Here is a 17815-nt window from a genome sequence, read left to right on the forward strand (position 1 = left end):
GGAGCAGAGCCAAGCTGCCTAGGGCTGATGGGAGTTGTGGTCCAAAACATCTGGAGTGTGTCAGGCTGGCAAAGTCTGATCAATTGTATTGGTGGGGCAGAAACCAGAAGAATCTAGGAAGAGCCCTGCTGGATGAGGCCAATGGCCCATCGAGTCCAGCATCCCACTCTCAAGAAGGATCTTGACTGGCTGGGAGAGATGCCTTGGACTCCAGGGCTGCCCTGCTGTGCGGAACAAGCTCTCCTTGAGATGACCATGTTGTAAGATCCGGACTCTCTCCATCCAAATTCAGGTGAATAAATCATATTTCCTAAAGCTTCCACAGCCCCTGCCGTGTCTTGATTCTCAAAGGCACTCAGCCCCTGGGTCAGTGCCTGGACCCCCCTGGAATCTTGCTGCAGCTCAGCAGAGAGCGGGGGTGGCACCCAACTTTTGCAATGAAATTATGTGGGTGGTTCTCACCCAGCCAAGCAATCACTACATTCTTTCAACAGCTCTTAACAGTCCAATGAATCCCGCAAAGATCCTAAAAGCAAAGGGAGCACCACTTACATTTGTGTTGCAGAGTTTGTGCTGCTTATAGGCTCCAGTGCACACGATGGCCGAGGTCCTCTGAGTGGGAGTCTGGCTTTGAACTGCCCTGTGAGCAACAGGAACATGAGAGACCAGCTCTGTGCCATGGAACAAACTCTGAGATGCTGGAAAGGCTTGCAAGTGGGGCCCAGCCTGGGGGTAAACAGAGTCACTTGAAACCTGAGTCCTGGGTGGGGGCCTGGAGTCCTCTTGGTATAAGTTTCCATGGCGAGGCGAAGGGTTAAAAGGGTGAGCAAAAGGGCTCTGAACCGCTGCGGCCCATTGCTGGCTGGCTGCATTCCGGGTTGACTGCCGCTGCCTGCGTGGCTTGTTGGGCTCCTGCCCCGTGTCAGTCTGCAGAGGTAGGATATAGGGCACTTTTCCATAGCCATACTTCCCAGGTCCAATGGGGCTTTTATTTCTGCCTCTGAAGACAAGAGGGGCAGGGTGTGAACATGAACAGGTTAGCTCAGCAACAACTGAAAACAAGCATTAATTTATGGATAGTTTCAAGGAGAAGTCCAGGTTAGGGGGATGTCCTAGCATCCTAGCAGGATGTCCTGAAGTTGCCAGCCCTGCTCACTCCCCCAGGTCATTGGCTCAACTCAAAGTGGTGCACCACAGAGGTTTCTGGAAGTCCCATCATCCCCAACTGCTGCGCATGTGGGCTGTGTCCGATGGAAACTGTGGTCTGGCAACATCTGGAGGGTACCATTTTGGCTGCCCCCAGCTTTGCTGGTGGAAGCAGCTGCCTATGGGAAGCCATCCACCATCTGGCCTTGTTCAAGGTGCTTGTGAGTAACTCTGTGTTGGGTATTCCAGGGTACTGTGGGGATTAAAATGGCTGGTAGCTTCCCACTGCAAGGAATCAGGTAGGTGGCCAGAAGATTTGCAGAAGAAGGGGGTTTTAGCCTAGGCTCTTGGGTCCAGCACCTGCCCCAGGAGAGCAAATGTTGCCGTCTCTCCAGTGCACTTTGAAACCTTTTAAGAACCTAGATGTCCAAGAAAGGACCAATGCGCAAAACCCTTCCTGCCTCCACCACTGTTACATATCCCTGAAGACTTTGCTTCAACCATGGGACATTGTATTGCTTTAGGTTGCAATAAATTTCCTCCCTGTCAACGGCGGCAGCCAACATGGAGACCTTCCAGCATCGCTGACCTACTGACCATGCTGTGGAGGACACCATGTGAGCTACTCCTGATTTAGAAGTCAAGAGGCTTTCATTCTGCATAAAGATATATTTGGAGGGGAAACACTGTTGTACTACCATAAAATAAATAAACAGCAAATCCTACACGCTGCTTGATTGCAGCAAAACCTCTAAGTGGTTTACATGAAATATTAAAATTATCAGCAAAAACAGATTTTAAAAAGTAATTAAAAACATTTTAAATTCAATTTATAAAAACTTAAAAGCAGCCTGCTGCATCAGGCCAGTGGCCCCTCTAGTCCAGCCTCCTGTTCTCGCAGTGGCCAACAGATGCCTGTGGGAAACCAGCAAGTGGGATTCAAACTCAAGGGCACTCACTTGTCATTCAGCTGGTTTTCAGAATCATTGTTACCTCTGGTTCCCTCCAACTTCCAGTTCTTCAGACTGGAGCAACAAAGAACAAGCAGAGGCTCCATGTTCACAGAAGGGATTATGCAAAGGTTGTGTATGTGATTGTAACACGTAGCTCAGGGGTAGAGCATTTGCCTTGCAAGCAGAAGGTCCCAAGTTGCCGAACAACTCCAGGCACTCCTGGAAGAAGCGGACCATTTGGATCCCTTCCAGTCGGGATTCAGGCCTCATCATGGGACTGAAACTGCCTTGGTCGCACTGGTTGATGATCTCCGGCGGGCTAGGGACAAAGGTGAGAGCTGTTTCCTAGTTCTGCTGGATCTCTCAGCGGCGTTTGATACCATCAACCATAACATCCTTCTGGACCGTCTTGAGGGGCTGGGAGCTGGGGGCACTGTCATACAGTGGTTCCGCTCCTTCCTCCTGGGCCATGTCCAGAAAGTGGTGATGGGGGGTGAGTGTTCAGACCCCTGGGCTCTCACTTGTGGGGTGCCTCAGGGTTCTGTCCTCTCCCCCATGCTTTTCAACATCTACATGCAGCCGCTGGGAGAGATCATCAGGGGGTTTGGGCTGGGTGTTCATCAGTATGCGGATGATACCCAGCTCCACCTCTCTTTCAAATCAGAACCAGTGAAGGTGGTGAAGGTCCTGTGTGAGTGTCTGGAGGTGGTTGGAGGATGGATGGCGGCTAACAGATTGAGGTTGAATCCTGACAAGACAGAAGTACTGTTTCTGGGGGACAGGAGGCGGGCAGGTGTGGAGGATTCCCTGGTCCTGAATGGGGTAACTGTGCCCCTGAAGGACCAGGTGCGCAGCCTGGGAGTCATTTTGGACTCACAGCTGTCCATGGAGGCACAGGTCAAATCTGTGTCCAGGGCAGCTGTTTACCAGCTCCATCTGGTACGTAGGCTGAGACCCTATCTGCCTGCAGACTGTCTCACCGGAGTGGTGCATGCTCTGGTTATCTCCCGCTTGGACTACTGCAATGCACTCTACGTGGGGCTACCTTTGAAGGTGACTCGGAAACTACAACTAATCCAGAATGCGGCAGCTAGACTGGTGACTGGGAGCGGCCGCCGAGACCATATAACACAGGTCTTGAAAGACCTACATTGGCTCCCAGTACGTTTCCGAGCACAATTCAAAGTGTTGGTGCTGACCTTTAAAGCCCTAAACGGCCTTCAGTATACCTGAAGGAGCGTCTCCACCCCCATCATTTTGCCCGGACGCTGAGGTCCAGCGCCGAGGGCCTTCTGGCGGTTCCCTCATTGCGAGAAGCAAAGCTACAGGGAACCAGGCAGAGGGCCTTCTCGGTAGTGGTGCCCACCCTGTGGAACGCCCTTCCAGCAGATGTCAAAGCAATAAACAACTACCTGACATTCAGAAGACATCTTAAGGCAGCCCTGTTCAGGGAAGTTTTTAACGTGTACTTTTACTGTATTTTTGGTTTTTATGGAAGCTGCCCAGAGTGGCTGGGGAGGCCCAGCCAGATGGGCGGGGTATAAATAATAAATTATTATTATAAGTTCAGTCCCCAGCATCTCCAGGCGGGGCTGGGACAAACGCCTACCTGAGCCCCTGGAGAGCTGCTGCCAGTCAGTGTATGCAGTACTGAGCAAGATGGACCAATGGTCTGGCTCGGTATAAGGGAGCTTCCTATGTTCCTCTTTCACCAGGACTTACATGACAAATTCTGCTCACTCAGCATACAAAAGGGGTTCAATGGGTAATTAACCCAGCTACTCCCCCAAACCAGCAATTTAAATCCAGCCTTGAAATTGAATGGGAGCCAGAGGAGCTGTCATAGCACAGGTGAAACAAGCGCAAACTTCCTATCCCACAATGCAGCAGAGCCAAACATGCCTTCTCTCCTGATGCAAGCAGGGCCTTAAGGACTTGAGAGTGCCTCAGCTAGGGTCTCCTTTGTTCAGAGCCAGCCCCCAACCCCAACTCCCTAAAGCAACACCTTCTTCAGCTAAAACAAAAGCATGGGACAAACATTTCTGATATGCATTTTCAGTAGGAAAGGCAAGCTCCAAGCCTCAGTTCAGAAGCTCTTCCCAAATTCCTTGTCCCGGGAGTGTTTGTTTTCTTACTCACCCTCTCCCATTGCCAGTCAGGGTGCTTGTTACACTGACGTCTTTGAGATCATTTACATAACCTTCCAGCATTTGGGGTTTATGATCCATTTCCACCCTTTAAGCATGTATGAACCAGAGTGTTGTTCACCAACCCTAAGAGAAACTGTCACTCAGGACTTGTTTGCATGGCTTCGTTTGTTCTTTTGAACAAACTGCAGCAGAGGCACCTTTTTCAATTTTCTGATTTGACATATGGAACTGCCCTGGGCTTGAAAGAGAGGGAGTTAAAATGACAAGGCAAAAATGGGGAATGATGAAAGAAAGAAAATGGATCAATGGTTCCCAAACCTTGGGGAGGGGGCCCTGCCTATAAAGTCATCCCCAGTGCCCCTCCCCCAATAAAAAGCATAATTCAGAATAGTGGTTTGCATGACCCTCTAAGTAAGATAATAACACAATAAAGTTCAAAAGAGTAACAATGAATTGCCCATTTTTTCAAAAACCAGTTAAAACTATTTAGTTTAATTCATTCAACAAAATGTATGAACTTAATCTAGTGATACCATCTTTTTAAGTCTGGTAGTCAACTGCACAAACCCGCCACCTGCTTGGCCCTTCCTGGTACACCCCCTCCCCTGGGGGGGCAGTACTGTCCAGTTGGGCTGCTCAGATAGCACACAACCCTTTCACTGGCTGCAAATGAGCGAATTCTTTCGGCAGCTGGATACTTGTGAGTCAAGGCCCCACTCCCTGCTTTGTGATGAAATAAGACACATGGACACAAGTTAATGGGCTAAAAAAGGCCACAACTTTATTGATTACAGAATGTGAGTGGTATTGGCTTAGGCATTGGCATCAACAGTCTATACTTGACTCCTGCCCACTCTGCAGGGAGTCACACGAGGGTTAACAGCCTGTAGGGGGAGCTTGTTGGTGCAAATCAAATGGAAGCTTTCCCCTAGAGTCACCAGAGGGTCATGCCATGGCCCTAGCCACCACCTGGGCATCAGACAGGAACCACAACCACCGGATTCCTTTAACGGAACACCCTTCAAAGGGAGGGGTAGGTGATGGCCACAACCTCGCCTCCGACACAACACATTTTTCAATGCCTAACCACCAAACCTTACAAAGTTGTGACGATTTGCTACCAGGTAGGCAAAAAACCAAATGGCTGGTGCCAATCTGCCAAGTGGGGGGAAAAATCCTACCAGGCCCCTTGAACAGGAGACCAACCGAGGTCCATGGCAAGGTTAGGAGCAGAAGCGAAACCTAGAGGGAGGGAGGGCAGGTGATCGGAGGAATCCGGAAGAAAACAAGGATGAGCTTGTGGGCCCGTGGCCGTTTAAATGCAGCTAAACCACGCCCCCCCCCCCAGCCAGCCAGATTGCAGAGTGATGCAGGGTGGGGCCCGGCCATGCCCCCCTGCGAGTGTGGGAAGCAATTTCCACTCACAACCCCTCCCTTCTGGGAAGAGGAGAGGCTTTCCTGGAAGTTCTCAGACTTCCATTTGGTTTGCAGCCAGCCACCATTTTGTTTTGCCCAGAAATAACAACGAATTCAACTGAGCTGAAATCTTAATTCCGGGGAGGGGAGACTCGATGCCCTCTAGATGCCACTGGACTGTTATGAGAGGTTTCTGTATCCAACCAAGTGCCATCCAGAAGAAAATCAGAGAAAACAACATGGAGCAAATTAGGAAAGAGATAAGTACAAATGAGAAAGAACTGTAAAAACACACACCCATAAACGAGACCACAAAACAAAATATCAAAATGTTGCAAACCAAATTCTCCATATTTTTAAACCATGAAATTGAACATAAATTAAAATGGTTAAAACAAAAGAGTTTCAAATTTGCTAACAAACTGGGTTGAATGCTGGCTTGGCAGTTAAAGAAGAGACAAAAAGAAAAGCCGATAGGAAAACTCATAAAAGGAAGGAAAACAATTGGTGAACCTGAGGAAATAAGCAAAAGTTTTACAAAATATTTTAAAGATCTCTACCAAGCAAGAAAGGAAGATGATGAGAAAATAGAAAAATACTTCAGTTAAAGTAAATTTCCAAAAATCACAAATGATAAAATTGAATATTTAAACTCTCCCATAAAAATGATGGAAATTCACTAAGCAATTACAAAGGCAAATCTAGAAAATCTCCCAGAACGGACAGACTCTTGGCAATTTACTAAAAGAAGTTGGAAAATGTGCTTTCATCACCACTTAAGACATAAGATACTAAAGGAGGGGCTGATACCAGAGTCATGGCAAGAAGCATTCATAACGTTGATCCCAAACAAGGGAACGGATTTGACATCAATCAAAAACTATAGCCCTATATCACTCTTGTACAATGATTATAAACACTTTGCAGATGTGGTGGCAAACAGGTTAAAGAAAATATTGAAAGACCAATAAATGAAGACCAAGCCAGGTCTCTACTGGGTAAACAAATGAGCAACAACATGAGAATGGTGATCGATATTCTAGACTATTTAGAGATGAGACCCGGCAAGCAAGCAGCATTGATGTTTTTAGATGCTGAAAAAATATTTGACAATGTTTTATGGAAATTTATGGAAAGAACTATAGAATCAATGGGGATAGGGAAAATATTCAGAAGGGGAATAAGGCAATTTATAAGAACCAAAAAGCTAAATTGATTATACATAATGAATTATCAGAGAGCTTCAAAATAAGGAAAAGAACCAGACAAGGTTGCCCACTCTCTCCATTATTGTTTACCACGGTTCTGGAATCACTGGTGACAATAAGAATGGACTCAGAAATAAAAGGAATTACACTAGGAAATAAATCCTTTAAGTTAAAAGCCTTTGTGAACGTTCTTATTATAACAACAGAAAATCCATTAGAAAGCGTACCAAAAACTCTGGAAAGAATGTATGAATTCGGTCAGATGTCAGGATTTAAACTGAACAAAAGCAAAACGAAATTGTTGGTAAAAAAATATGTGGGACCAAGAAAAGCAGGAATTACAAACAAAGTCTGTTTGATGCTAACGGAAAAAACAGAATACCTAGGAATTTGGGTTTCAGCAAAAAACATCAATTTATTTAATGATAACTATAATAAGATATGGAAAGAGATAAAAAAGATTTGGAAGTTTGGAACAGATTAAACCTGTCACTTTGGGGGAGAATCTCAACAATTAAGATGAATGTGCTTCCAAAAATGTTGTTTACATTTCAGATGATACCAAATTGGGGGGGGGGGACGACGACTGGGTGCTTTAGGAATTGGCAGAAGCAGTTAGGAACAGAACAATTGGCTGGAACAGATTAAACCGGTCACTTTGGGGGAGAATCTCAACCAAACCCACTAAGTTTTGTTGCCGAAATAGGTGAAAGCCACATTTCCTTCATCAGAAAAGCATCTGAAAACAAAGGTGCGTCTTTAATTCTCTAAAGGAGCACAAATCCTAGCCTGGAACCCCCTGGAATCTTGCTACCGCTTGGCTGAGAGTGGCGCCTGGCTTTTTTATGCTACAGGATGAACAAAACATATTTATTTTTAAATACCTGGCAAACATTTATTTTATATATTAATGATGATAGCAATTTCCAATTGCCTCCTGTGAAATATGCTATGAGTCATTTATCAGCTTTAAGTGAGTTGATCATTACGCCTTGAGGACAATATCCTGATAATTATATATAAAACAATTTTTTTAAATGTTAACTACATCACAGCACTAATCGTAATATTTTTTTTCCAGAGAATGTGGCTGAAACAACCCACTTTATATTTCATGTGTGTGTTTTCATTTTCATTCAGTTCATTCTCTTAGCTTTTTCTTGTTCCTTTGTGTTATTTTATGTGCATGTTCTTGCTTAAATGAATAAAAATATTTTTTAAAAAAGTTTTTAAAAACAGTACATCAACTCAGACAAATTTTAAAGTGGGGCATTAGCTTTGAAGCAATCATTAGAAGGCAAGCTTCTGTTTAACATATCACGTGTTTAAAGAGGAGAATGTCATGACATTCAACAGCTCCTGAGGCTTTCAGGTTTACTGGACTTATCTGAAGTGGAGGACTATCTCGCTGATAAAATGCAAGGCTGCTGATATCTTTCCTCTAAGAACCACTTTTGTCCTTCAGTTTAGTTTATTTATTTTCCAATGCTTGATCTCTCAGAGGAGGTGTAACCAGCTGGAAGCAATGAGAACCACCATGATCACCAGAAACCAGATTAAGGCCACGTTCACACCATACATTTAAAGCACCAGGATACATTTTTTAAAAACTGTCAAAGCTTCCCTCAAAGAATTCTGGGACCTGTAGTTTGTTAAGGGTGCTGTGAGTTGTTAGGAGACACCTCCCTCTCCCATTCCCTCAAAGAGCCACAAGGCCAAGAATCATAAAATCACAGCTGCAGAGTTGGGAAGACCCAACTAGCCCAACCCGTGACGAGGATCTGATTGGCCACTCTGGAACCACTCTGGAAATAGGGGCAATGAATGGGGGTCACTTTTGGCAATGGGATGTTTCCCATTAGCCACCTCCCCTAGCTCAGATTCCAAACTTTCATTTCTCTTTTTTAAAAGTCTCTATATAAAGCAACAATTATGGTGCTGGAGGAGACTCTTGAGAGTCCCATGGACTGCAAGAAGATGAAACCGATCCATTCTTAAGGAAATCAGCCCTGGGTGCTCACTGGAAGGACAGATCCTGAAGCTGAGGCTCCAATACTTTGGCCACCTCATGAGAAGAGAAGACTCCCTGGAAAAGACCCTGATGTTGGGAAAGATGGAGGGCACAAGGAGAAGGGGACAACAGAGGACAAGATGGTTGGACAGTGTTCTCGAAGCTACAAACATGAGTTTGACCAAACTGCGGGAGGCAGTGGAAGACAGAAGTGCCTGGCGTGCTCTGGTCCAGGGGGTCATGAAGAGTCGGACACGACTGAACGACTAAACAGCAACAACAAATATAAAGCAACCCAAGACATTTTGCTGTCTAAGATGAAAGAATAGATCCCTAGCCACCTGAAAGGGACCAAGCAGGCAACTGCATCTTTCTTCAACACCGGTGACAGAGCCACATCTTTTACAGCACCAGAGGGCAGCTCTGTCCTCCAGCTCCACATACACCCAGCCTTCGCTTCCTCATTCAGCCTCTTCTCCAACCTGCTGCCTGCCAGAAGTTTTGAATTACAGCTCCCATCAGCCCTAGTCAGAACAGCCCATCACAGTAAGGACAGAAGCTCATGCTCTTTCTTTTTAACTCAGACCTTATTTCATGTTGGGAAAGATTCTAAGTGGGTTGTTTTAGTTTTTAAAATATTTGCACATCTCCCTGCCTGTCCTCATGCAAATGCAGCCCGTTATCTCCTTATTGCTGGTGGGATTGCAATCCATCACCACCCCTAGTAAATTAGGTTCACAGGTGGGAGATACTTGTTGGTCCAGATCTGTCACTTCCCCCAGCCAACAGAGATGGCCTAGCAAAACAACATGCAAAGACCACGACTGGATGTCCCAGGAGCATGCTAACCTGCGCTCCGAAGGCTTGGGGATAGCTGCCTGAAGCCTTCCGAGCACAGCGCAAGTTCCTGCTGCACTCCAGAGGCTTCACGTTCCTTTTGCTGTAGATGGGAGAGTCTTGCTCCGAAGGCTTCAGGCGGCTATTCCTGAAGCCTGGAGGGCGAGAGGGGTCGGTGCGCACCGACCCCTCTCGCTCTCCAGGCTTCAGCGATAGCAACACAAACTCTCTGGAGCGCGGAGGGAGCACTCCCTCTGCGCTTTGGAGGCTTCGCGTTGCTGTTGCTGAAGCCAAGGAGCCTGCATTCACTCCATAGGACGCACACACATTTCCCCTTAATTTTTGGAGGGGGTAAAGTGTGTCCTATAGAGTGAAAAATACGATAATGGTGATCCAGGAACACCAGAGGTTGACACCTGCCCTGCATCCTGCTTCCTGAACCTGCAGGCCCAAATGACTATTGGCCACTACTTTCAGTCCAATGAAATTACTTTCAGTTCAGAACCAATGTGGTGTAGTGGTTAGAGTGTCAGCCTAGGACCTGCATTCAAATCACCACTTGGCCATGAAGCTCACTGCGTGACCTTGGGCCAGTCACTGGCTCTCAACCTAACCTACTTCACAGGGTTGTTGTGAGGATTAAATGAGGTTGGGGAGAACCTTGAGATCCTTGGAGGGAAAGGTGGGATATAGATGCAATAAATAAACAAAAAAACCTGATACATAGTTCAGTAGCAGAAAGGAATCCTTGATGATGTGAAATGTGGAAGAAGCAAATACCTCAGTGGAAGAAAAGGCTCAGCAGCCATCTATATAACTCAGGTGAGCATCACTGCCTCCCTGTCAGTGAAAAAGTTAGTAAGTAAGTAAGTAAGTAAGTAAGTAAGTAAGTAAGTAAAGGCATATCCTGTTCAAAGTAATGGTAATTATGTAAAGGTTTGGAAATAAATCAAAAAAGATTTGCAAATTTGAAGTAGAATGCAACTGTCATTGTTGGGTAAAATTTCAGTTATAAAAATAAATATACGCCCAAAGAAAGTCTACTTAGCTGCCTCCATTGCATCCTCATTATGTCATCTGGCAGAGCTTTTCCAGGCCTTTTACAGGCTGGCCCAAAGGAGGTGGGAGAACCAAGAGTAGCTCGCTGTGACTCGTTTGCAAGGCATTTTGAGGATAAGATCACTTGCATCCACCAAGACCTTGACTCTGCTGTTATAGCAGATGAATCTCATGGGGTGTCCAGAGCACAGTCTAGTCCTGTTGTGTTGGCTGAGTTTCAGTTGTGGACGAGTTTCAAGGATGTGGACAAGGTGCTCGGATCAGTCAGGGCGATCACTTGCGCTCTAGACCCTTGTCCCTCCTGGCTGATAAAAACCAGCAGGGAGGGAACAGCTGGCTGGGCCAGGGAGGTGATCAATGCCTCTTTACAAGAGGGGGTGGTCCCTGCCTGTTTGAAGGAGGCAGTGCTAAAACCACTCCTTAAAAAACATTGCCTGGATTCAGAAAAACTAACTATCGGCCAGTTGCTAACCTCCCTTTCTTGGGCAAGGTTCTGGAGCGAGTGGTTGCAGACCAGATCCACACACTTTTGGAAGAAACTGATTTTCTGAATCCATTTCAATCGGGGTTTAGGCCCGGTTTTGGCACAGAAACTGCTTTGGTTGCCCTGTATGATGACCTCTGTCAAGAGAGAGACAAGGGAAACATGTCCCTGTTAATTCTTCTCGACCTCTCAGCGGCTTTTGATCCCATCGACCATGGCATCCTTCTGGAACGACTCTCCAAACTAGGGATGGGTGGCACCGCTTTGCAGTGGTTCCAGTCCTACTTGGATGGTTGTTCCTAGAGGGTGTTACTTGGGGAATGTTTTTCAGCCCCATGGAGCCTTCAGTGTGGGGTTCTGCAGGGCTCAATCCTATCCCCCACGTTGTTTAACATATCTACATGAAACCGCTGGGTGGGGTTATCCGCAGGATCGGAGTACGTTGTCAGCAGTATGCTGATGACACTCAGCTCTATTTCTCCTTCACATCTGCAGGTGGGGCAGTGGAAGTGCTGGACCAGTCTTGGTAGTGGACTGGATGAGAGCCAAGAAACAGAAGCCCAATCCAGATAAGACTGAGGCTCTGTTGGTGGGGGGTTCCCTAGACCAGATGGGTGGGAGGTCGCCTGCTCTTGATGGGGTTATGTTTCCTCTGAAGGAGCAGGTTCATAGCCTGGGGTTCCTCCTGGATCCTTTGCTGTCGCTCAAGGCTCAGGTGGCCTCAGTGACCCAGAGTGCCTTCCATCAGCTTCAGCCAGTGGCCCATCTACATCCCTATCTGGACAGGGAGAGCCTAACTACTGTTCCCTACACTCTGGTAATCTGAAGGTTAGATTACTGCAGTGCGTTGTACGTAGGGCTGCCTCTGAAGATGGTTCGGAAACTTCAGCTACTGCAGAATTCAGCGTCCAGGTTGCTCACCGGAGCAAGACGGTTTGAGCATATTACACCGATCCTGGTCCGACTGCACTGGCTACCGATTAGTTTCCAGGTGTCATGGACTTGACTGACTACAACCAAGAGGAGCAGGCTTAAGGGGGGGGGGGCAGCCAGGCAGAAGTGGAAGAGGGAGACATGCCTTTTTCTCAGTTGAAAGCCGTGGGCTAAAAACCCCTTCTCAGAAAGGAATGTGCCTTATCAAGGTAGTGAGAGCGGGCTGGAAGAAAGCCAACTCTCTGCTGGGAGGGGGGATTCTTTCTCAGAGGAAGGGGAGGCAGCTAACCCTGTGAGCCCAAGGTCTTGACGAATGGCAAGGGCCAGAGACATGTGTCGACCCCAGAAGCGGAAGGACAGGAGATTCCGTGTTTCCTGCTGGGGGAGGGACTCAAGTTCAGACGTTTCAATGGAACTATGCTATACAGTCGCTAGAGAACACAGCTCCGATAATAATTGGCTGTAGACAATAAATCTTCTTGTAATTACTACCACTGCTTGCTGTTTCTCTATGCCGGCAGCCTGCCTACTCCTGATACCAGGCCCAATTCAAAATGATGGTTTTGACCTATAAAGTCTTAAACGGCTCAGGACCACAATACCACAAGGACCGCTTCTTTACATATGAACCTACCCGGACTCTGAGATCATCTTCTGAGGCCTTTCTTTGTGTGCCTCAGAGACTATGGGAACAATTATGGAAAGTAAATATAAGGTTTACAGCATGCTACACGCTAAGAGTAGGGACACGGGTGGCGCTGTGTGTTAAACCACAGAGCCTAGGACTTGCCGATCAGAAGGTCAGCGGTTCGAATCCTCATGACGGGGTGAGCTCCCGTTGCTCAGTCCCTGCTCCTGCCCACCTAGCAGTTCGAAAGCACATCAAACTGCAAGTAGATAAATACGTACCACTCCAGTGGGAAGGTAAATGGTGTTTCCGTGCGCTGCTCTGGTTCACCAGAAGTGGCTTAGTCATGCTGGCCACATGACCCGGAAGCTGTACACCCTTGGCCAATAAAGTGAGATGAGCGCCGCAACCCCAGAGTTGGCCACGACTGGACCTAATGGTCAGGGGTCCCTTTACCTTTACCCGCTAAGAGTAAGCTTCACGAAGATGATGCACAGGTGGTATTTGATGCCCAATACTAGCAAAAATGTCAAAATCAACAAAGGGCAACTGTTGGAAATGCAAGGTAGCAGAGGGAACTTTTTACCACAAGTGGTGGTCATGCAGCATAATTAAAATTTATTAGGAAATTATCCATAATAAACTTCTTCTCTTTTTTTGAAGAAAAAAAAATCCTTTTCTAAAAATCCAAAAGCATTTTTGCTGGGGTTAATAACAACAGAAGTTACTAAAAAAGGACTCTGTTCCTATATGCAACAACTGCCGTACATGTGTCATTAGCACAAAAATGGAAAAGAGGTAAGGTACCAAGAAAGGAAGAATGGCATATTAAACTATTAGAATATGCAGAGCTAGCAGGGATGACCACTAGCATAAGAAATCAAAATGATAAAAAAAAAATCCTTCCAGTAGCACCTTAAAGACCAACTAAGTCAGTTCTTGGTATGAGCTTTCGTGTGCATGCACACTTCTTCAGATATCTTGGTATCTGAAGAAGTGTGCATGCACACGAAAGCTCATACCAAGAACTGACTTAGTTGGTCTTTAAGGTGCTACTGGAAGGAATTTTTTTTTTTGTTTTGACTATGGCAGACCAACACGGCTACCTATCTGTAAATCAAAATGATATAAGATATAAGGAGGACTGGATATTTTGCACTGAATACATGAAGAAGTTTTATAAGCAGAGTGGGAAGCCTGCCAGCAGGACCCAAGACAAGAGCAGCTCTCTCCCCTCTGGGGGTTTCCAGCATCCGGCCTTCACAAGAAGGGCTGCCCCCAACGTGGAGGCAAAGCCTGGGCACTGAAAGCTGCCTCCTCCTCCACGATCCTGCCCCTTTCTCTGTTAAGGCCACCCAGCTTGGTGTCTGCCACAGCCTCCTGTGGGAGCCAGTCCCATCACTGAGCTATGCCCAGCATGACCAAGTCCTTTCTTTTTTCTGTCCCTGAGTGTGAGAGTTACGAGGGAGAGAAAAACTTCTCCCCATCCACCTTCTCCATGCACTGCATGATTTAATTCACTTTGGTCTTAGGGCTATAAAGGGAGGAGGATTAAAAATTGCGGGAAGTTCAGAGATAAATACTTTTAAAGGTAAGGAGTTAAGGTTTGTTTATTGTCTCATTTATTTCCAGTCTTTTATTCAAGGAGCTCAAGGCAGCATACCTGGCCCCCTCTCCTCTTATTTTAACCTCACAACTTCACCGCCTCTATTGCATCTGCGGAAAACAGCAGCAGGAGACTTTTTCAGGTGGTTCACAATTTAGCGGAACCAACTGCTACATCGGGGCCCAGTACGGGCCACATGTTCTCCTGCAATGATTTTGCAAAGTTTTTTTGCAGATAAAGTCGCTCAGATTCAGAAGGAGGTAGACTCCACCGTGGGAGCAGAGCCGGGGCAGGAGAGTGCTAGAGTCCTGTCTAGTCAAGTTGCGAGGGATCAGTTCCAATCTGTTACCCTCGAGGATGTGGTCCGGCTGGTTGGACGAGTGAAACCAACCACTTGTCTCCTTGATCCTTGCCCATCCTGGCTTAGAAAAGCTAGCCGGGAAGGGCTGGGCGATGGGCTTTGTGGGGTGGTGAATGCTTCCCTCTGTGAGGGAGCCTTCCCACACCCACCGAAAGAGGCGGTTATTAAACCGCTTCTTAAAAAACCATCTTTAGATGCGGCCACGATGGCCAACTATCGCCCAGTCTCAAATCTTCCATTCTTGGGCAAGGTGATTGAGCGAGTGGTTGCTGAACAACTCCAGGCGCGCCTGGAAGAAGCAGACCATATGGATCCCTTCCAATCGGGATTCAGGCCTCATCATGGGACTGAAACTGCCTTGGTCGCACTGGTTGATGATCTCCGGTGGGCTAGGGACAAAGGTGAGAGCTGTTTCCTAGTTCTGCTGGATCTCTCAGCGGCGTTTGATACCATCGACCATAACATCCTTCTGGACCATCTAGAGGGGCTGGGAGCTGGGGGCACTGTCATACAGTGGTTCCACTCCTTCCTCCTGGGCCGTGTTCAGAAAGTGGTGGGGAGGGATGAGTGAGTGTTCAGACCCCTGGGCTCTCACTTGTGGGGTGCCTCAGGGTTCTGTCCTCTCCCCCATGCTTTTCAACATCTACATGCAGCCGCTGGGAGAGATCATCAGGGGGTTTGGACTGGGTGTTCATCAATATGCGGATGATACCCAGCTCTACCTCTCTTTCAAATCAGAACCAGTGAAGGTGGTGAAGGTCCTGTGTGAGTGTCTGGAGGCGGTTGGAGGATGGATGGTGGGTAACAGATTGAGGCTGAATCCTGACAAGACAGAAATACTGTTTATGAGGGTGGGGTGGGCAGGTGTGGGGGACTCCCTGGTCCTGAATGGGGTAACTGTGCCCCTGAAGGACTAGGAGCGCAGCCTGGGAGCCATTCTGGACTCACAGCTGTCCATAGAGGTGCAGGTCAATTCTGTTTCCAGGGCAGCTGTCTACTAGCTCCATCTGGTAAGTAGGCTGAGACCCTACCTGCCAGCGGACTGCCTCGCCAGAGTGGTGCATGCTCTGAAGGTGACCCAGAAACTACAACTAATCCAGAAGGCGGCAGCTAGACTGGCGACTGGGGGCGGCCGCCAAGACCACATAACACCGGTTTTGAAAGACCTACATTGGCTCCCAGTACGTTTCCGAGCACAATTCAAAGTGTTGGTGCTGACCTTTAAAGCCCTAAACGGCCTCGGCCCAGTATATCTGAAGAAACGTCTCCACCCCCATCGTTCTACCCGGACACTGAGGTCCAGCACCAAGGGCCTTCTGGCGGTTCCCCCACTGCGAGAAGCAAAGTTACAGGGAACCAGGCAAAGGGCCTTCTCAGTGGTGGTGCCCTCCCTGTGGAACACCCTCCCACCAGATGTCAAAGAGAACAACTACCAGACTTTTAGAAGACATCTGAAGGCATTCCTGTTTAGGGAAGCTTTTAATGTATGATGTATTACAGTATTTTAATATTTTTTTGGAAGCCACCCATAGTTGCTGGGGAAGCCCAGTCAGATGGGTGGGGTATAAATAAATTATTATTATTATTATTATTATTATTATTATTATTATTATTACAACAATCCTGTGAGGTAGGTTAGGCTGAGAGACTATGACTGGCCACCTAGTGGACTTCATGGCTTAGTGAGGATTCGAATCCTGGTCTCCCAACAACACTTTAACTCCTAGAGCATGCTGTAACTTTTAAACACCACTCCATAGCCTTCAAAATGACCAGTGAGATACACTGAAATACAAAAAAAGAACAAAAACAAACATCAGTCAATAAGAATTATTATTGTTAATAATAATAATAATAATAATAATAATAATAATAATAATAATAATAATAATAATTTATTATTTATACCCCGCCCATCTGGCTGAGTTTCCACAGCCACTCTGGGCGGCTCCCAATCAGTGTTAAAAACAGTATAGCATTACATATTAAAAACTTCCCTGAACAGGGCTGCCTTAAGATGTCTTCTGAATGTCAGGTAATTCTTTATCTCTTTGACATCTGATGGGAGGGCGTTCCACAGGGCGGGCGCCACTACCGAGAAGGCCCTCTGTCTGGTTCCCTGTAGCCTCACTTCTCGCAATGAGGGAACCGCCAGAAGGCCCTCAGCGCTGGATCTCAGTGTCCGGGCTGAACGATGGGGGTGGAGACGCTCCTTCAGGTATACAGGACCGAGGCCGTTTAGGGCTTTAAAGGTCAGCACCAACACTTTGAATCGTGCTCGGAAACGTACTGGGAGCCAATGCAGATCTCTCAGAACCAGTGTTATGTGGTCCCGGCGGCCACTCCCAGTCACCAGTCTAGCTGCTGCATTCTGGATTAATTGCAGTTTCCGGGTCAGCTTCAAAGGTAGCCCCACGTAGAGCGCGTTGCAGTAGTCCAAGCGGGAGATAACTAGAGCATGCACCACTCTGGTGAGACAGTCCGCGGGGAGGTAGGGTCTTAGCCTGCGTACCAGGTGGAGCTGGTAGACAGCTGCCCTGGACACAGAGTTAACCTGCGCCTCCATGGACAGCTGTGAGTCCAAAATGACTCCCAGGCTGCGCACCTGGTCCTTCAGGGGCACAGTTACCCCATTCAGGACCAGGGAATCCTCCACACCTGCCCGCCTCCTGTTCCCCAAAAACAGTACTTCTGTCTTGTCAGGATTCAACCTCAATCTGTTAGCCGCCATCCAACCTCCAACCGCCTCCAGGCACTCACACAGGACCTTCACCGCCTTCACTGGTTCTGATTTAAAGGAGAGGTAGAGCTGGGTGTCATCTGCATACTGATCACTCAGTCCAAAGCCCCTGATGATCTCTCCCAGCGGCTTCATATAGATATTAAAAAGCACGGGGGAGAGGACAGAACCCTGAGGCACCCCACAAGTGAGAGCCCAGGGGTCTGAACACTCACCCCCCACCACCACTTTCTGGACATGGCCCAGGAGGAAGGAGCGGAACCACTGTATGACAGTGCCCCCA

General features: G+C 47.3%; 1 protein-coding gene across 1 annotated transcript in view; it reads right to left on the minus strand.

Moving 5' to 3' along the window:
- The window catches only part of LOC310831559 (thrombospondin type-1 domain-containing protein 4-like), a 115112-nt gene that overhangs the window by 26009 nt on the left and 71288 nt on the right, over nucleotides 1-17815 (minus strand). The window contains exon 5 of the mRNA XM_083712238.1: nucleotides 553-1000. Within this exon, the coding sequence (XP_083568364.1) occupies nucleotides 553-1000 (448 nt within the window). The remainder of the gene's footprint in view (nucleotides 1-552; nucleotides 1001-17815) is intronic.

Source organism: Podarcis gaigeae (assembly GCF_964106915.1).
Source record: "Podarcis gaigeae genome assembly, chromosome: 14".
Lineage (NCBI taxonomy): Eukaryota > Metazoa > Chordata > Lepidosauria > Squamata > Lacertidae > Podarcis > Podarcis gaigeae.